At 38.6% G+C, this 20,185-nt stretch overlaps 1 protein-coding gene across 3 annotated transcripts in view; it reads left to right on the top strand.

Moving 5' to 3' along the window:
- map2k5 (mitogen-activated protein kinase kinase 5) overlaps positions 1-20,185 on the top strand; it is a 65,621-nt gene that overhangs the window by 22,815 nt on the left and 22,621 nt on the right. For 2 of the 3 annotated variants that reach the window (XM_067584333.1, XM_067584351.1), the window contains 11 exons: positions 1,086-1,125; positions 1,880-1,948; positions 3,522-3,603; positions 5,071-5,132; positions 8,000-8,048; positions 8,164-8,237; positions 9,419-9,469; positions 9,581-9,652; positions 11,175-11,204; positions 16,116-16,142; positions 16,479-16,511. In XM_067584333.1, the coding sequence (XP_067440434.1) occupies positions 1,086-1,125; positions 1,880-1,948; positions 3,522-3,603; positions 5,071-5,132; positions 8,000-8,048; positions 8,164-8,237; positions 9,419-9,469; positions 9,581-9,652; positions 11,175-11,204; positions 16,116-16,142; positions 16,479-16,511 (589 nt within the window). Of the gene's footprint in view, positions 1-1,085; positions 1,126-1,879; positions 1,949-3,521; positions 3,604-5,070; positions 5,133-7,999; positions 8,049-8,163; positions 8,238-9,418; positions 9,470-9,580; positions 9,653-11,174; positions 11,205-12,867; positions 14,318-16,115; positions 16,143-16,478; positions 16,512-20,185 lie in introns of those variants that run through there. The other variant, XM_067584343.1, reaches the window with a different exon arrangement.

The raw sequence follows: 20,185 nt of genomic DNA, 5'->3' as shown, positions 1-20,185 counted from the left end.
AAATAGTAATAGGAAAAAGTAAATATTGAAACATAGTTATTTACTGAGAACTTGCCACAAACTATGAAATGAGTTAGCAGTTGAATGTGTGTGACTACTTGGAACTATCAAGAAAGTTAAAAGTGCAAATGTCCCACAAAAGTCAATTATTTCTTAAAAGATCCCCCAAAATATGTGGTTTGTTTTTGACTTCATCAGTTATGAGTCCCTTATCTCTTAAGAAGTGCAGCTAGTGTACAGCACAGCATAGTTATAGTCAGGAACCAGTGTTTGTTCTAACCGTGGGTAAATACCTGACATGGCACTAATAGGTGTCATTAATTAAAGGCCCGGGCTAGTTTAGAGGTGTCTGGCCGAAGAGCAATGTGATACTCCAATCTAAGACACATTAATCACACCTTGCGCCATATACATTCTCTCTGGAAGACCCGCTGACAGGTGAGTAGCCAGGTATCACATGTACTAAGTTGGCTTCCAAGCAAACCGGGTGACGTACGCTGCTCCCACCTCATCCTCATCACCTGACAGCTGTTGGACAGAATTCGTCCTTGAGGATTGTATGTTCAGAGGTCCTGAGCTATTGTCACTGGTGCCGTAAACTAACCTTCAAGGGCTGTAACTAAAGCCGACGTTTGGCATTAAGGAGTTTGATAATTAAATCATTACGGGGACGGTCTGTGGCTGCTCTTGTACTTGCAACTCAAAACTCTGTCTGGAACAAGTAGCAATGGGGCTGACTGGATCTGGTTTTGGGTGGTGACCTCTGACCTTCAGAGGCATTTTTTCATCCTATGTAGACTCCGCTGTTGCAATGAAAATCACAGACGGGGAATTTTTATTGTATTGCTTTGTCATTTATATCCTTTCATTTCCCATCACCTGAACTTTTTTAACAGTTCATATGTGCCAGTTCCTGTGTGGTTAAACTGTATCTCCCCATTTACATTTTTGTTGTGATCAGAGCGTCTCACATGGAAGCAAACTAAAAATAAACTTGAAAATCAAAACACACACGCTCAGGTGACCATTTAAAAGACATCTTTGTATAATATTGTTTCATGTTTTCTTTTTTTTTGTCCTTCTAGAGCATACCATCTTCTTGGCAAGCGGGTTTTAGCTGTGAAGGTGAGACCTGCTTTGTGACATCTTCTCACACCAAAATCTTTTTCTTGAAGTTGATACCATTTTCTTCCTTTCTTCCGACATGACCGTCAGCCATGGTGCCTTTGACTATGTAGTTGGCATAATGAGAGTTACAACATTTAACAAATGAAAGATTTCAGTTTATTTTAAGTTTAAAAATGGATATATATATTACAGACACCACTGCAATATCAGCAGAACATTTGAATTGTAACTTTGCTTTAGACGCAGTAACAGACTTTTGAACAAATCTGAAGTGATTATCTGACAAATTGGTAAAAGATCACAGTAAATTTGACAATATAGGCAATAGAAGAGAATTCAAAAACCCTGGTTTATGAACATCTAAAACACACTTGGATTTTTAGTGTAGACCAGGGACTGGCAACCATGTACCATGGAGTGTTAAGAGACTGGATTACATTTCAAACAAAGGCTAGATCTTGATTTCACTAGTTCACTCGCTGCATTGTGGCTTTGATGAAATAAAAGATGTATAAAATCTCAAATTCATTTGTAAAATGCTATTTACACCACTGAATAAACCTTTACACCATGTTTATGATAGTACTGACTCCCTCGTAGTGTCAATGATTAGTACAGAGATCTAAATGGGTATCATTACAAAGGTGATGATTGATGTCTGGTTTATTCTTTTTGTTAGATGTCCATGACAGGACCTGTTTGAGTTGTTGTTGTTATTGGTTGTATCTTTTATTCTTGTGTCTCATTACAGGTCATTCCCCTAGACATCACGGTAGAACTACAGAAGCAGATCATGTCGGAGTTAGAAATTCTCTACAAGGTCAGCTTTGACTCATTTCTTGTTCCTGTTTACCTTTTTTTTCTTTTCTTTTCTTCACTGAGTGTCCGATCACATGTGCAGTGTTAATTAACAATGAGTCTAAGTAATGCGGTGCCAATCTATCGCCTCTGGTCTCACAGTATAAGCCAGGGATCAGTGACACATGGACACATACAGCACACACATGGAACAGGCATGTGAGTTTTTTTTCCATGCACAAAGGGAGGGATTACTGTTAAGCCTAGAGAATTTACCCACCCAAACTATCTGAACATGGAAACTCCCCCCTTCTACCATAGACCAATTTTTGTCTGTTTTAGGGAGGGACAGGTGATATTTAGGGGGAGATAGCAGGTCAACAGTATATGCCACATAGAAGTGGTATACATCATCTGAAAGCTGGGAACCTGAAGATTAATTTGAGATGCAGTTCAGCACCGTGTGACAAGTTTTTCTTGTCATAAATCTGTAATAAACATTGTTTTGGAAGTTTAGAGTGTATAAGGGGTTAGAACATTATGATGGAAGTATATGATGGCCATTCCCATGCTCATTTATGTCTCATAAGTTGTTGCAGCAATTTTTGGGTTACCATTTGTTACACAGATTTGACCATTTTTGACCAATCGAGAATTGATAAAAATGGTCAAAAATCCCTCCAAAATACCACCATCAGGAACACCATAGAAAAATTCATGCTGTGATTCAGTATCAAAAGCTTTGACATTTGGAGATTTCTGTAAGAATTGCATTTTAACAGCAATTGGATGGCGAGCACTTCTGTTCTGGAAATTGCTCATAAACCCCCTTATTGTCAATATACCTAGAAAAGCCATACATCCTCTGAATGCTCAAGGTCTCTAGTTTGTGGTTATGAAGTTTCATGTGGCTGTGATTATCCTAGAGGTCACAATAGGTCATTTTATACAGTGAGGTCAAGTTTCAAAAAATGGTCTCACCACAATGAAATGGCTACTGTGGGGACTAACGTCATCATACAGTTGGGCTCATTGAATACACAAGAGTCTCAGCTTTCCAGTTATACAGATTTATGCAATTCCAAGACTGTTTAGGGATCCCAGTGTGCAGAAATATTAAAACCATTTTTAGAATAGACGAAAATAACACATTTATACTGCATGCAAAAAACACCATGGTTTTTGCCCAAAGCTGCATGGGATTCACATAAAGCGGACATGTCTGTAAAGGGGAGACTCGTGGGTACCCATAGAACCCATTTTCATTCAGATATAACTTTGGAGCACTATTTAGCCCACTTCCCCACAAGCTATCATGACATTTTTGATACCAATGGATGCATTATGTCTTCACTGTAGTTTTAAAATTTAGCCCGTGACAGTCTCTGAAAGACAGTAATGTCAGCCGAGGACGCTGGCGTTGTTGACTTGAAAGAAAGAGAACATGAACAAACCACAGTGAGCCAAGTATATTGTTGTGTTTAATGGAACTATTATGCTCAGCTAGTATTTACCTCTACTTATTTACCATCAACTCAGCATAAATATTTTGATATGCTCTTTAATTATGAAATTGTCTCTTCTCTTGATTGCAGTGCGACTCACCCTACATCATCACTTTCTTCAGTGCCTTTTTTGTAGAGAACAGGATATCCATATGCACAGAATTTATGGACGGTGAGTGGATCTTATATTTTTTCTTTGCTTGTCACATCTGTGTAGAGGTGACTTAGGGGAACCGTCCTCTGTCTCTCTACCGTGTATCCATTTTCACTTCTGTAGACCAAAAGAATGTCTTATCACTGTGAGCTGTTTAGCATGCCTGTGTGCTAAAAGCTACAAGGGCGTGATAAACGTTGACTTAAGTGCATTTGTAGATGTGTTTGTATGTGTGTGTGTGTGTGTAGATTGGTGTGAGATGGGGGACTTTCTATGTTTGTAAGTGTGTGTGTGTGTTTGTCCAAGTGCGTGTTAATGCAGTGATTCCCCTGTTTCACACATTTGCTAACTTGTCAGCAAAGTCTGTCTAACCTCTGAGCACTCTTTACTTTATGGAACTTTTCCCTGATCAGAAATTTCCAGTTGTACTTGATTATTTGGAAACAATAAATGACTATGCTCTGAAAATTGGGCAAGATAAGGAAACATTAATACATTTGTCATCTCAAATCTTGTTTTATTGTTATTACAAAGAAATGTTAAACAAATACAATAAGTGTCAGAAAGTGCAATTGTAACAAGCAGTAAATATATTGAATATAATTGTGTAGAGTCACTTAAACTTTCAAGTATATCTTGAAACATACTTGGGATGTGTCCTCTGTGTTTAAATCACCTTAGATATTGAGAGCACTGGTCCGCTATTCTGAGAATGTCCAAACTAATCTGGAACATTTTGAAAAGATCCTTTTCTTCTCTGTTTTGGTTATCTTTGACTGTTTCTGTGAACATTTTTGATGTGTTCAAGGATTTGGCTGGTGATTTTCTGTATTTTTCTTATCACCAAGAAATCTCATGCACAGAGCCAAACCAACAATGAACTCATCATACTTAGAAGTGTTGTGCATGTATCAAAATCTTATATATTGAATTCTTCTGTGTAGAAATGGCTCCAAAGTAAAAAAAATAGTGATAAGATAGTCCCCCGCCACTGTGCACGTGTTCATTTACAGAGATTCAATAGTTTGTTGTACTACATATTACAACCTCTTGACTTTATGCTGAAGTTCCTTGAGAAATTTATAGCAGTTCAAAGTCAAGAGGATGTGCACAACTTACTGAAGCTCTGTAACAGAACTGTGTTTCTGCACATGCGCAGTGGCAGGATGAAGGAACATGAATTTCTAGTGTAAGTGGATCAACAACAGTTCTTTCTTGGCAAAGGTGCCAGTTTATGCTAAAAAAGTATCATAAGAAACGCTAGTTGACCTAATAAAAAGCTGATTAAAGCCAGACTAAATTGCAAGCAATACTGCAATATATTTCTGTGAGTTGTTTGGATAAGTATGAAGTGTCTCAACATGTGTGGCCGACATGAATTTGTGTCTGTATTGTGCTAAAAATACTCTTAAGAAATGTGTCCATAATTTATACAGTCATTTGCTATGTAACCGTCTGAGTGAAAGAACGTTTGGTCTCTTGCAGGTGGTTCTCTCGACGTGTACAAAAGGATTCCTGAGCACGTGCTGGGTAGGATTGCAGTGGCAGTAAGTTTAAATGAAATACACAAAATCTTCCAATTAGTAGTTTGTCATTACTGAGTGAAAAGCATTTTTTAATCAATATGTGTTTTTGAGTTTTTAGAAACAATTATTTAAGTGTTATTTATTTGAGTCGACTGAAGTACCCCACAGCTACATATCTCATGATGTAATGGTCGATTTAATCGTCCATGTGTGCCAGGTAGTCACAGTTTTTAGTGTGACCTGTTATTCGTTTGTCGAATACAGGACCGGTCTAAGGAAAAAATTGAGTAATTTTATTGATGGGATAGAAGAAAAGAAAACCACAGGTGTGAATATTTCAATTAGCCTCTATTTGGTGAAGTGGTGGACAAAGTCAGTGCTGTTTTCCCCATATCCTCCCCTCTCTCCTTTTCTACTCTCAGTTAAAACCAGCATTTTTATGGAAACGGCCTTGATGTTGATAAATGCATGTCTCCTTTCCACACTCATTACCCTTCTTCTGTCTCCTTTCCTCTATTCTGTCTCCCCCCCTTTAACTTTGTCCGTAATCAAACGATGACAGCTATTTAGTCAGTGTTAATTCTAATTCACAGCTTTCCCTTCTTTCCACTGTCACAGTTGTTAATTATCACAGAAGGAAAAGCACCCAAGAGGGTGTGAGTGAAGCTGCACATGCCAGTTTCACAACCTTTTGAGGCAGCAGGACTCCAGAGCTTTTTTGCTTTCTTAATTTGTCTCTGAAGTTGCTGTGGATTACGCTGCCAGTATACTCCATAAGAACTGCTTGTCAGATGGTCAAATAGCTTCAGAAACCCCTTTCCCCCAAGTACTATATAAATACGTCTTTACTTACTTACTTTCCTGTCCTTTGAATTGGGCTGTGTACAACTGAGCGCATCAGTATCCACCTCCAGGTGAGACTGTCTGAAAATAGGTGCTATTATCCTTATAGCCTATTTAAACTATATCCCATCTCCCCCCTCTCTATGACAACCGGCTTTTCACTACACCTTCGAGAGTGGCTGTAAGTGGCTGTATAAACACACATGAACGAAACCAGTTCTTTTCTAGTATAAGCCAGTAGTTAGAGATGGACGACAATAGCCCAGGGGCTAGAGTCAGCTCTCACACCCCATGAATGAAAAAGTCACCACAAAACAGTATTACTCTTTAGGAAATGTATAATACTTTGAATATGATGATTTTGTTATACTTTTTTGCAGTCTTGCATAGTTAATGTTATCACTTTAGCTAATTTTACAAAGTCTCTGGGTGCACTGGAAGAATCTAGCCAGACAGACAGAGCTATAAGTTCAACTAACAGGAGGATGGCCCCCTGTGAGGGCTGCACACAGGTGATAAACATGTGCCTTTCCTCTCTTACCAGTTGCCAAAACATCCTCAGTGGACTTTTCAATATGTAGGAGCAACATCTCAATACTGAGGTCCTCCCTAATTGCTTAGCTCCTCATTCGATCCTCTAGAGAAAGACTAGCCATCCAGTGGAGAAACATTTTCTCAGTTGCTTCTCTCTGTAATCTCTCTGTTGGGGCAGATGTGGCTCAGGAGGTAGAGTGTGTCGTCCACTAACTGCAGGGTTGGTGGTTCGATCCCTGGCTTTTATGGGGATTGAACCACACTGAACCCCAAGTTGCTGCTGATGGTCAGGCCAGTGCCTGGCATGGCATTTCACCCGCCATTGGTGTGTGAGTGTGTGTGTGAATGGGTGAATGAGAGGCAAAAATTGTAAAGCCTTTTGTCTGTTAAGGTAGAAAGGCGCAGTCCATTTACCATTTACCATTCTTCAAGTCACTACCCAAAGCTTGTTACCATAGCTGAGGATTGAAACGAAGATTGACCAGTAAATTGAAAGCTTTAATTTAGAGCTCAGCTCTCTCTTTGCCATCACAGTCTTATACAAAGTCTGCAGCTGCAGCTGACACACCTAAACTGCAGTCAATTTTAGGATCCTTTGCCCCATTATTAAGACTCAAAGATGCCTGAATTCTTTGAATTCTGGCAGTAGAGGAATTCAGGAAGAAATAAATATGGTCTCATAAATTGGTGTTGCTGATCCCTCTTTCAGACATCGCACTCATTTAACTGACACAGCTCTCACTCTAACAGCACCTCTGAAAATCTTTGAGCAACAATCTTCAGCATTAAAGCAAAAAAATTCATGCAGACGGGGGGGGCCAAATTCCTATGACTCTCAATTTTCTGTCAGACTGTAAAAAACATGTTTCCTTCTAAATCTCAGGTTTAAACAACTGACCAGAGTCTCCTTTCCAGCATCGAGCATTTCACAATAAGATTCCATGGCAGCAGATCTGCTGATGGACAATCCAAAGGCAACATCAGTGCAGCATTAGAGACATATGTCAACCGTGACAGTCCAGCAATATACAGAAATTTCAGCATTTCAGGGTGAATCTTGTCTAACTGCACAAGCTGACCACCTCAGTGACCTGTGCCATGACAGCCAGACGTTTATTTTTGTCGTTGTGAATTGATAAGACTTTGTCCAACATCCCAGAATATGTATGCCACATAGATGTAAAGGGCCTTACAGAATGAACAAAAAAGGTGACTGAGAAAATTGTCCATGTAGACACGAAGTTAAACTCTGACTGCAATGTCACAGTCACATAAACTGTCAAAGTAGCTGCTCTAGGATTGAGCATTGAAATCACAGACTAAGTCTATTAGTGTAAATTCTATATTAAGGTCAGGGTTGTTGATATTCACAGGTATAATTGTACTGTCCTATAAAGCATGTGGAGTGGAGGTAGTCATAAAAGTGAATTAATTAATCAGTCAAATGTGCTGGTTGAATTGTTGAATGATTTTGAAAAGAATATATTTTTTTCCGTCGTCTGCTTCTCTAGGTAGTCAAAGGCCTGACGTATCTGTGGAGCCTGAAGATACTTCACAGAGGTGAGTAAGGTAGTGTGCGGGTTGTGTGTTTATTAAAAAAGAAAAGAGCAGAGTTGATAAAGACAAGCCGCAGAGTGCTGATGTTGCAGTTCTATCAAGCAGTTTGTCTCCGCAGATGTCAAGCCTTCCAATATGCTGGTGAACACCCGAGGACAAGTCAAGCTCTGTGACTTTGGTGTCAGCACACAGGTATGCTGATTTGTTTGTGTGAGCGTTGGAGAGAGAGTGAGAGAGAGAGAGAGAGAGAGAGAGAGAGAGAGAAAGGATGGAAGACAGAAAAAGAAAGACAATTGTCTATAGCTGTATCACCATAGTCCTGTTCAATCTGTGTGTGTGTGTGTGTATGTGTGTGTGTGTGCATGTGTGTGTGCATATGGTCAACCTGTCAATCATTCTGAATTCATTTTCAACTCAAAACATCAGCATTATCCCAAGGGTCTTCCTCTCACATTAACTTCTCCCCCCACCTCCATTGTTCTGCAGCCTCCAAAAAAATCTCTTGTTATAATTATGACCCACACACACACACACACATCAGCAAAGCCTCATTGATATGTATTCACAAGATGTGGGGAGAGCGTGGGTGGCAGACAATAGCCTCGTCATTGTGTTTGTGTGTGTGTGTGTCTGCATATGTGTTTCTGTGTGTATGTGTCTTAGGCGAGTGTGGCAGTTTGTGTGTGTTTTGTAATGTAATCATCAGGGACAGACCTTCAGCGCTCCCCAAAACATCAACCCCGAGGATCTGTCTCCCTCTTTCAACACACACACACACACACACACACACACACACACACACACACACACACACACACCATTCCTTCTATGGTAAATTAACCTCCACTTCCTTGGAAGTTCCAAGGTGAATTTTTACACCCTGTATGTGTAACACTAACAGCATTGACTTGTCCTCTGTCTTTTTAGCTCTATCTTTCTGTTTATCTCTCTTTCACACATACAATCTCTCTCTCCCCCCTCTCTCACTATCTGTAGGGCATGCTCCAAAAAAAAAAAGAAAAGAAAAAAAAACAGCCGTAAGGGAATAGACACTCATTATCACAGTCCTGTCATTGATGGCATGTGTCGTTGTATCCACACAGACAGACTCACTAATGTCTCCTTGTCTCACTCCTGTTCCCTTTTGCGAGGGTTGAGAACAGCCCAAAATATCAGCCTGATATATCAGTAGATTTAGGTAATGTAAGTTAGGTCCAGCCCCTGTTTTTTTTTTATTCCCTAATATAGGACAGTGTAGTAATGACTTTTAAAGGTTATGACATTACTCATTACTGTCAGTTGAATAGTCTACATCTATATTAATATGCAGCATGATAAGTTACTAATCCACTGTTAATGACTTTTAATTGCAGTTGGTGAATTCTATTGCCAAAACATATGTGGGAACTAACGCATACATGGCGGTGAGTGACCCCAAAAAGTCTCATGTCACAGAATTTTTTCTAGTGAAGATCAAATTTAGCTCAGATCTTGTAACTTTGTCCTTTATGGTTTTTGATGTTTTTGCTCCACAGCCGGAAAGGATATCAGGGGAACAGTATGGTATCCATGCAGATGTCTGGAGTGTGGGAATCTCTTTCATGGAGGTATGACAGCTTATATACAGTATATGACAATGTACTATAGTTGAAAAACTGATGAAGGAAGCATAACATTTGCGCAAAAGTGGTCAATTTACATTATTTAACACCTCATAATTTAAATCTTACAGATTATTTTAGACTGTTGCTCATTGACTGAGCTGCATAAGATGCACATGTGTTTGTGTGTCCATGTGGGTACACATCAGTATTCATCTCTCCCCAGAGTCTTGATCGAGTGCTTGACTGACACCCTGCGTTTTCAAATAACATTTTAATTTCAGTATTACACTTCCCTTGTCTCTTGTCCTCCCACTGACACTATTGATTCTCCATCTGTTTCTGTCCACAGCTCTCCCTCCATAGCATAACAAATGATTTGGGCTTCTGCCTCAGCTTTGTTTGTCAATAATGTTTAATGTCATTACAATTATAACAATAATGGATGAGTTCACAGGAAAAAAGCCATGTCAAAATTATTGACATGATCTCTGTGTGATAAAGATGGAGTTTTATTGCAGTGGACCCCATGGCACTGTTCTCTTTATTTTTTATCCGTAGAGGTCTGCATTAAGCTAAATGAATTGGCTTGCAGTCCCACTCAATTTGGATTGATCTTTAGCCTACTAGTTGGTCTATTTATGTTCAAGGAAAGACTGTGAGCGTTTTGACGTTTTAATAACGTAATGTTGCCAATAAGCTGCCCTTGACCAAGATGAAAAATGCCCACCCCAAGTGAATTACCAAATGTCAAGGAGAGCTGTCACCCCCAGCCCTCCCACCCCCCCCAGCCAAAAATAACAAACATACACACATTACATACAACCATCCCACAATCCTGTCCTCCTCCTCTTTATCCCTCTATTTTGTTCTCAGCAGGTGGTAATTGTGGGGGGGTTATTAACTAATAGCTGATGTTGTTTGATGAGGAAGTGTTATCAGCAGGTGGGCACTAAGCTTACCTCAAAGACTGAAAGTCTCAAGTTCTGCACACTTCAGCAACTTCAGCATCATTTCCTTTCTGTGTCTACACATTTATTTCATGGCATTAAAACACTGGCAATGAAGAGGCATGTGCAGATTAATGACATGTGTACATACAGTATATACGGTGGGTGGACAAAATATCATGAACACCTGTGTAGTCAAATGCAATCAACTGCAGCTGCCATACAAGAAATTATACCTTTGTGAAGTTTATAATATTTCTTAACTTTGTCTGATTTGTCTGTTATTGAACTCTCAGGTCTTTGATAAAGGGTTGTAGTTTCTTGTGTCATCAAAATGTACTGTATTATATTGTGGTGTAACTGTATACACACACACACACATACACACACACACTGAGCTGTGGGTACAGCGTAAATATAAAGTTACTAAAGTTGCCCATTATTAAGGTGCACAAATAACTATAAGCATTTTGGAGGGATGTTTGATAGATTGCGTTAGTGTGTACATGTTTTTACTGACTCATCCTTTTCAAATGTTTGAAGAATATCCTGTAACACTTATTATCTTTTTTACACAGTTGGCGCTAGGCATGTTCCCCTATCCACAGGTAAGTTATTTTCAATGTTGTAGTTATATATAATTATATATATAATTTGTGTATAAGGCTTGTTTTCTTCATTTCTTATCTATTTCTCTTTTAATACTTTGAAAGGAGATGATTTGTTTAAACAGATTTTTGCTCTGATAATTTCCTGTTGCAAACACCACCTTTAGTTTACAGTAGCAATCTTCTTGGTGGTTAAACTACAGTGTTTTTGCTGCAAATAGTATTGATATATCTTATTTTCTCATGGATATTTGTAATATGCCATTTTTTAAATTTTTAAATAAGATAATGTTTTTTTATATTTTAAAGATTTATCAAATATAAACTATTCATATAGTGAGGATTCCTGATTATTCCAAACCTTGAATTTTGTCACATAATTTTAATAAATTACGGCATTCTCATTGTTCTTTCTGACAGTTATTAAAAACACTAATTTTGATTCAAGGCCCTGAATGAGACCCAGTCGTTTGCTGACCTGAAAAAATAATTTTCTGAGAACTATATTTTCTAGATGCGTTGTTCAGTAGTGAAATATAACTTTACATGTATCTACTACAGTATGTGGGTGTATTTTTTTTTCTCCCTCATTACATTAAGTTAAAATCCTGCTCAAATGTAATTGCCGACCACAGAAGTGACTTCCCAATCTCATCAAGTCTTAATTAGCCCTTTAAGATGGGTTTATCCCACTAATCCCTAGTTGAGCAATCTGAATCTGGTTACCTCAGTTTACCTGCTGGCTGCCCTCATGAAATGTAATGGGACAGATTTTATCCAAATTAAGTTTGTTCTTTAAACTACATTGTGCACATGTAAAAAAAAAAAAAAAGCTTTGTAAACCTTAATTTTACAACAGAAACTTTGTTGTTTTAAGTACCATTTCCTCATGTCGACTCCTAGATGCAACTTCTCACTTTTTTTTTTTACTAACAAAGAAACTTATTGATGTCCTGACAGTGTCCTGCGTCAGGAAAGTCAGATGAAAGATAATTATGGTTGATTAAAGAAGCCAAGTGTGATGTAACTGCCGCACTATCTGCCCAGGGATTGTTTAAGTGACTGCTTTCTTCTAGTATGTCAATTGTTCTTTCTGAGGAAGTGAGAGCCAATTTACTAACTGCTAGTCAAAGCTGGGGCTGCAAGTTGTGGGTCTTATGAGAATTTAAAATCTTTGGTCTTATAGGTATTGCATTTACCTGTCAGTCGTGCAAAACCACCTTTTTGAAGATGGTATCCTGTTAATGTGTGCTGAGAGAAACTGATGTAGCTCTTTGGTATTTCCTGATGTGGATCATTGATTCTTGATTCTTAACCCCTGATGAAAAGCAAATGCAAATCTTTGTGCAGTGGAGCCAGCATGTGTTTATAAAAGTCTTAAAATTATTAGAGATGTAAATGTCACACTGTGGTTATCCATGTACATGTATGGGTGTGTGTATAACTACAGCCCAGGGCATGCCTGATATTAGAGTGCTATTTATTCCTTAATTTAATGCTATCATCATGATGTTAATTGTTAGTGTATTTTTGCAGATAGAGGTAGTTTAGTCCACCCTTGTCTACGAAGTGGACCAAATATTATTAATATTATTCAGTTTATAGATATAGTTTAGGCCTCTATCTAGCAGTTTTCCTCATCTCAGTGTTAATTTTCCCCTAGCTCCATATGGTACTGCAGACAGTTCACCTGCAGGCTGTAGCAGAGCGGTGTGGCGAGAGCGCTCAGATCCAGCTCGTCAGGCGCAGCCAGCCAAAGTCCTCGGGCCTAAGCTGTCATTTTTACAGACGCTGGCACAGCTGTCTGTGCAAAACCCCCTGCTACACTTCACATAGAACATTTTAGTACAGACTGAGGACTGAAGTTGGAGGAGATGAAAGACCGGAAGAAAATCAGTGGTATCTGTGTCCACTGCAGACTAGTGTAAGACACAGGATGAGTTGTTAAAGTTGATTTAGGCTTTGAGGCGTTCATGATTTAAAAGCCAATTTTAGCACCATTTACGCCCTTTACATTCTGGGAAAGTGTGGGTGCTCGCCAGTTGCTTTCATTTGTGGATTTTGTTTTAGTTGATGCATTATCTTGCATTCATTCCTTGGTGTGTATGTATGCACGCGGAGTGGAGTCATCACCTCGTGTTTGTCATGATTAGAGATGGTCTCTTTAATTCCACTTCACCACATGTCGGGATTCATTTGCATTCTTTGTCAGGAGTTAATGGAGTTTTTGCACGGCTCGCTCTGAAAGTCTTTGAAGACACCAGACCTGATGTGTATACAGCCGCCAGCACTATTACTTCTGATTGATTTGTTGTCTTTTTGTTTGCTCTATGGTTGTTTTTCGTTTCTCTTCATTTTGTCATATTTTCTCAAATTTGAATAGATTTCAGGATGAAATATCATGTTAGTTTTTTTTAGTGTGTATGTTTCAGGAGCTTCCATTACACACCACGGCATCCATCAAACTGTTTAGACACCCTCCCTTTGTTACGTTGTTTTTTCCTCTCAAATGCAATGGAAAGAAAATGGTACCGTGGTACTTACATACTGTATGTGTGATGTAAACAATGTTTGCTGTAATTTTTCAACGACAAAAGTCATCTCAAAGTCTGTTTTCTCACTTTACTTGATCTCCATCATGAGTCCTCCTTTTAGAAACTGGTTAAAATTTCAATATATTAGGCTTCCCTTTTAGCTTTAGATGACTTTACATATGATGCGAAGAAAATATTGACCCTCCCTTCTCAATCTTGAGAATGTAAATCTACACTATTTATTATCACACTAATTATTGGCATTCAAGCCTTTTTGAACAAAGCACAACATCTGCACAAACCTTTTATGTAACTGCATGTGATGAATGATAAATTATATTTTGACTTGATAGAGCTTTCTCGGTCACAAAGCACATGTGATGTAAGTCTGAATTTACCATGCAGGGAGCAGTACTGAAGCTTCTGGGTAAGGATGAAAGGAGATCAGAGAAGAGCTGCAGCCGTTAGATGATTTTTAACCGTTTATAATTTCAGTGTAGCTCATCTCAGGCTAATAGAGCGACTTATTTGTTGTTGACCTAACAATAAAGAAAACAGAGAAAATGACTCCTCACCATTTCCCTCTTTTTTTTTTTTTTTTTATTATATCTCCATGGTGACAGAGAAGGACTGCCCTTCCCACAACCAAAACATGCTTGTCAACCTTTGTTGAAATTGATGGTTTTGATCAAACTGGGAGCCTCTTGTGAGAGTTTTCTGATTCCTTACCCTTGAAGAAATATCTTTGAAATCCTTAAGAAGGAAAAAAAAAAGCCAACTGATCTTTTAGAAGCATTTATTGAGTTGCTCTTAATAGGGACAGAAATAATTTAACATCTAAAAATTGATTTGTGACTTCTTTTTTTCCGACTGAACCCACTGTGATATTTTCAAATGACCAAAAAAGCTTGATGTGATTCACAAATCATCACAGAACCACTTGAGTGGCTCGTAACAGTCTGTGAAGGAGGTGGTGTCCTTCCTGATTCCTGTCACCAATGAAAAAACAACACTACTGTCAAACAATTGTTTGTTACCCGTAGATCAGGTATGGGATGATCATTTTGAAGAAATCCCTCTATGGGAAATCTTGTTTAAGTATAAATATCCTATTAAACAATGTTTACCCTCAGGACAAACATGCAGATAATGATATGCCTATCAGATAATCAGCCCAGAGTTTAGAGACAATGTTAAGGGGGAAAGATAGTGAAGGATTGCTAAACCTCACTTTTTGATATGTGGTTAAGCCACCTAGTACAAGAAGAATAAGTGCTCAATTATGCTTGAATAAGTTAGTCTCCCACTATCCAATTTCAACCCCTGGAGCAGCACGCAATTTGGTCCAAGTAATTATTTCTGAACAAATTACTTTTCCATAGTTGCCTTTAATGTGTCTGAATCAGGCAAAACTGGATATAGAGGCAGTTTAGGAGTCTCTTGGTATTTACAGAGTGTGAAAACCTGTATTTAATTGAGTGAATCAATAAGTGCTCTAATGCACTGTCAAAACAATCCAAAGAACCTGAAGACCTGAAGAAATGAGCAATTTATTTACCAAACACTATTAAACATTTAGCTAAGCCTAGATCTTGGACCTTTTATCAGTCAGTCTGTATGATGTTAGGTTACCAATTTGTGATTATGGAAATTAAAACTGAATATATGTGGTCTAGTTTGTCCTGATGAAGGTAACCACAAGGGTTTTGAATTGAACTAAACGCTTTCATTACCACAGTATCACTGCAGTGTCATAAATTTTAAGGTATTATCTCAGAGGCAGTGTCTAAATCTACTAAGTGAATTGTTCCTGTTGGACTTTACCTTACACATTTTACCCCGTTAATCCCTCTGATTGTGATTGCAGTAGACTGTGCACGTAGTAATTAAAATATATTTTTTTCTCCTATATTTTGTTTCCCTTGATTTAAATGATAAACACTACTTTTTGGGGATTATTTTTTTGCACGCCTCTGGAAATCTGCTCTTCACTCTAATCAAATTAACAAATTTGCATTTCCCAAAAATAAGAGTTTATTGTCAGTGTTGCACCTTTGAAAGAGAGACATAGAGCATGCTTATTACAAGGCTCGCTCATACTGTTTGTAACCCAGCACATCTAGATAACCTGGAGGGCAGGAATAAAGTGCTACTCTGAAAATGAGCATTAGTGGATCTTTTACCCCCATTCTCCACAAATGAGAGCGAAGCCATTAACATTTGTGTGTTTTCATTATGTAAATGGTGTTAACGCAAATTGCCACCAGGAAAGCAATAATTTTCTCCTAGTGATCATAATGTGTCCAAGTGCATCGTCTTGATTATGACATGCTAATTACATATTGCCTCTTCTCTTCTTCTATGTCTTGCCTTACAGATTCAGAAAAACCAAGGATCTCTAATGGTAGGTTTTATTGCATTAGAATAGGAGAAAAGAAAATAGAGGTCCCTCACACTATATTCTGTTACTGTTGGCTGGCTCTCTCACTCGAAAATTCACTCAAATTGCATTTTTGCAATGAAATATTAGATCATGCTTAAACTGCTGGTATTACATTAGGTGCCATTATGGAATAATAAAAACATTCAGGAGCTGAAGGATGGCTTTGTCTGAGCTCGCTGCGTTTGATTAATCTAAGTAGATACTTTTTTTATCACACTATTGATTTTCCTTATTGCCAAGAAATTCCATGTGCACTAACATGTTTTTTTTCATCGCACTGTGTCTCTCTTCTTCCAGCCTCTCCAGTTACTGCAATGCATCGTTGATGAGGTGAGTCGTCGTCTTATGTGCTTTTGCATCTAAAGTCAGTCCTAATGGCCCGGAAAGCTTATATTTTGTTTCCTAATGAAGCAAACCACTCAGGCGGCTTTGCTCCCCACTCACTCAACCCTTCACCCTATGCAACTGCCTCAGGCAATACACATATGCACACGCACATTACTGTAGAGGTTGGACCTGTCATGAGTTACACACACACACACACAGCACAGCCACAGTTCTGTATACTAGGAAGCAGACAAAAATGTGTAACCAAAACTACTGACTGTACCGCATGTTTCGATATAAAATGCATATTCACACAAGCACAAAACCAAAGAGACTGATAATGATACATGAGCACTGAAGACCACAGCAAGCGTTTACCCATCTAATAGGTAACATCTGTTTTATTGTTTGTTTGTTTTTTACCTCACAATACACACACATGTAAACCGACATATGTACAAAAGCAACAGTCAGCCAATACCAAAACAAAAAATGGCACATAAAAACAGAATATAAACAAAAATGAACAGACAAAACAGCAACACACACACAAAGATTTATTTTAAGTAACATGTCTATCCACTCTGTGAAAGCAGCTGCCCTTTAACTTTGTTTACAAAATGATTATGTTTGACCATCGTCAAACGTGACACATCTGAAAGCTTCTTACCACGCTTTTTTTTTAGTTATTGCCCCTTCATCTATCTTTCCTTCATTTCACAATTCCACGCTTGTAATTGGCTGAGATTTTAACACTGTAAACAACCCAGTCTTGGATGAATCTTCTCATTAAAAAAAAACTGGATTGTTTCAGAGCAATGGTACATTACAGCAGTGTATGTTGGAAATAGGTTAAGTAAAATCTGGTGTATTCATCACACTATTCATAACCTACAATAGGTAACATCTGATTCTGAATTGCTCTTGTGTGCCAGCCGTCTCTTAAAACACAAACACAGTTCATCAGTTGAAATACTTCAAAACAGGCTACCACGCATTGCTGCTCAATCTGAGGCTAATCTGAAGAGGTTTCTCTTTGCTTCCTAATGCTCTCACTGTTTTATTATGTCTGTGTGCATGAATGTGTGCCTGTATTTTCATCAGAAGCACTAATCATAACTGGAGACCTTCCCCTCCTTTCTTTTTTGCCTCAGTTCTTTGCTGACGTACACTAATAGTAAAAATGTCACAACACCCCTCTAGCCTAAACCAGCCCCCCAAACCCTCACAAGCCATATCGCACATTAAACATACAGTGTCACTTGTCCTTAACTGCCTATAGATTGGCCGTAATTAATAATTAAATGCTTTTGGTTGTAATGGATTGACCCCAGCTGAACTGTTCATTAGTCAGCTAGACGGAGGCATCACTCAAACTATTTTTCCTGTGCCCTTTGCCGTCTCCCCTTGAGGCGAGAGAACACTCTGTTATCCATGGCGAGCCAGCGCCGCCTTACTGTCCCAGCTTATGCGGTGCTTCAGAGGAAGAGGCAAGAGGATAAGCAGTCTTTGGAAAGATGAAGTTGCTCTGATAGAGTGTAAAGGCTGAGGACTGCACTACAGTGAGGGAGAGTGTATACGTCAATGAGCAGTAGAATACCCAGAGAAGTGCTGTATCTTAAAGTGTTTCCAGTTTGTTTCTGGTTGAGAACTTACAACAACTTGTAGGATTTAAAGACACCATAGAGCCCGGAATTTTATTTTATTTTTGGTACTGAAGTGAAACAAAGATTGTGGTTCATTCACTACCTCCGCCACCATTTACATGTGATATCCCCCCAGCAGCTGCCTTTTTATTTTTCCTTTTTAAAGGTGCAGTGTGCAGAATTTAGTGGCATCTGGTTGAACAGACTTGGCAGAAATGGAATATGATATTCATAAGTGTGTTTTAATTAATGTATAATCCCATGAAAATAAGAATCGCTGTGTTTTCGTTACCTTAGAATGAGCCCTTTATATCTACAGAGGGAGTGGATCCCCTTCCATGGAGTCCACCATGTTGCACTGCCATGTTTCTACAGTAGCCCAGAACTGACAAACCAATCACTGGCTCTAGAGAGGGCTTTTCGCCTTTTTCGCGAGTTTCGCAGCCACCATAGGTTCTCCTACATGCTTGGAAAGCGTTTATTTTTTTCCCACCAGTTTTCTGTGAAGACCTGCCCCTGCTCTGCCTCTGACTGGCTCTGACCCTGATATTTTTACCCTAACCATCTCAACTCCTCATCACTAAACTTAACCAAACTAACCCACGAAGGCAACGAGTACTAGCCAATCAGAGGCAGAGTAGGGCGGGTCTTGGAGGAATGCAGGTGGGAAAAGAAAAGTAAGGGACTTGAAGGGGGAGGGTGAGTGGAGGGGAAGGGTATTTAGTTGGTTGCAGTATGCAACCTCACCACTAGATGCCACTAAATCCTACACACTGGTCCTTTAAGAATACCCGATTGCAAGATTTGAGTGTGCTAACATCAATTCCATAGAGTAGTTAATTTAATGCTTAGGTATTTTTAATTGGGCTCGACACAGCTGACTTCAACATCATGGCAGGTGTGATAAATTATAACTTACTCACTGACATTTTTAGATATTGCCCATTAGTAAACACTGTAGAAGTGATCCAAATACATTTTATTTCCTTTGGTTGTGATGCATTGATATTGTGTATGACTTATTCACTGGGGATTTGAAAGTTGCTTCAACGGCTGAATGAGAAATGTGCTCCTGTGAGTGGATCATTAATATTATTGTAGCTAGAGGTATGTGTGTGTTAGGGGGTGGAGTGTGGCAGTCCGCCTCTCGCTCACGTGCCATCTCCTCTCATTTTTATTTTTTCTGTCCCACACAAACAAACAGAAAGGCATTACCATGGAAGGCAAATAGTAAAGACTAAATATATGACAGAGATGAACATAAGGGGGTGGACAAATAAACAGATACACAAATAATTATAATTTGCCCTGAGTAAATCTCAAATACAGAAGTGGCTACAAAGGGAAACAGGAGTCTGACAAAGATTCACAAATAAGATTTCTTCCAGCAAAATTCAACAGCAACATCATCAACCCAGAAAAACACAGAGCAGTTTACATAGAGATCCTTTCATTGGTAAAATTATTTAAAACAATTGAATAAATACCTCTAAAAATTAAGAAAAGCTACATTGCGGACCTAACAAACACTATATTTACTGGATGCCTATTAAAATATCCCCATAGATGTATTATGGCCATGAAATATTAGGCCATATTACAAGACCTGATACACTCTGCATTGCTCCATTTTCACTCTTTACTTTTTAAAGAATGATCCAGTGTTCAGGACTTCTATGTACAGTATGTTTGGACACACACTTTTGACTGGTACTGTATATTGAGGCCAAATTAGGTACCTTATGTTCATTGATGTACGTTTAATTTCAGTTATTTTGACTATCATCCATTTAATTGCATTTAGGTCCAACTACACTACTGTATAAGGAATTATCCTGCGCATCTTTTTAAATGTTAGTTTGTATTAGTGTAATGAAGAGAAACGTGCACCTTTTTCAGTCTAATTCTTGAATGAGAAGTTCTCTGTAGTTGTTCTCCATCTGACCGCTGTCCACCCTCATTAATGTGCCTCTCTCCTCTGTTTGTTGAATAGCAAGTGGCTCCACTAATAAAGAACTCCCACTTTATTTT

Source organism: Thunnus thynnus, chromosome 1 (genome assembly GCF_963924715.1).
Source record: "Thunnus thynnus chromosome 1, fThuThy2.1, whole genome shotgun sequence".
NCBI classification, from domain to species: Eukaryota; Metazoa; Chordata; class Actinopteri; order Scombriformes; family Scombridae; genus Thunnus; species Thunnus thynnus.
This window is presented reverse-complemented; position numbering and strand designations above follow the sequence as displayed.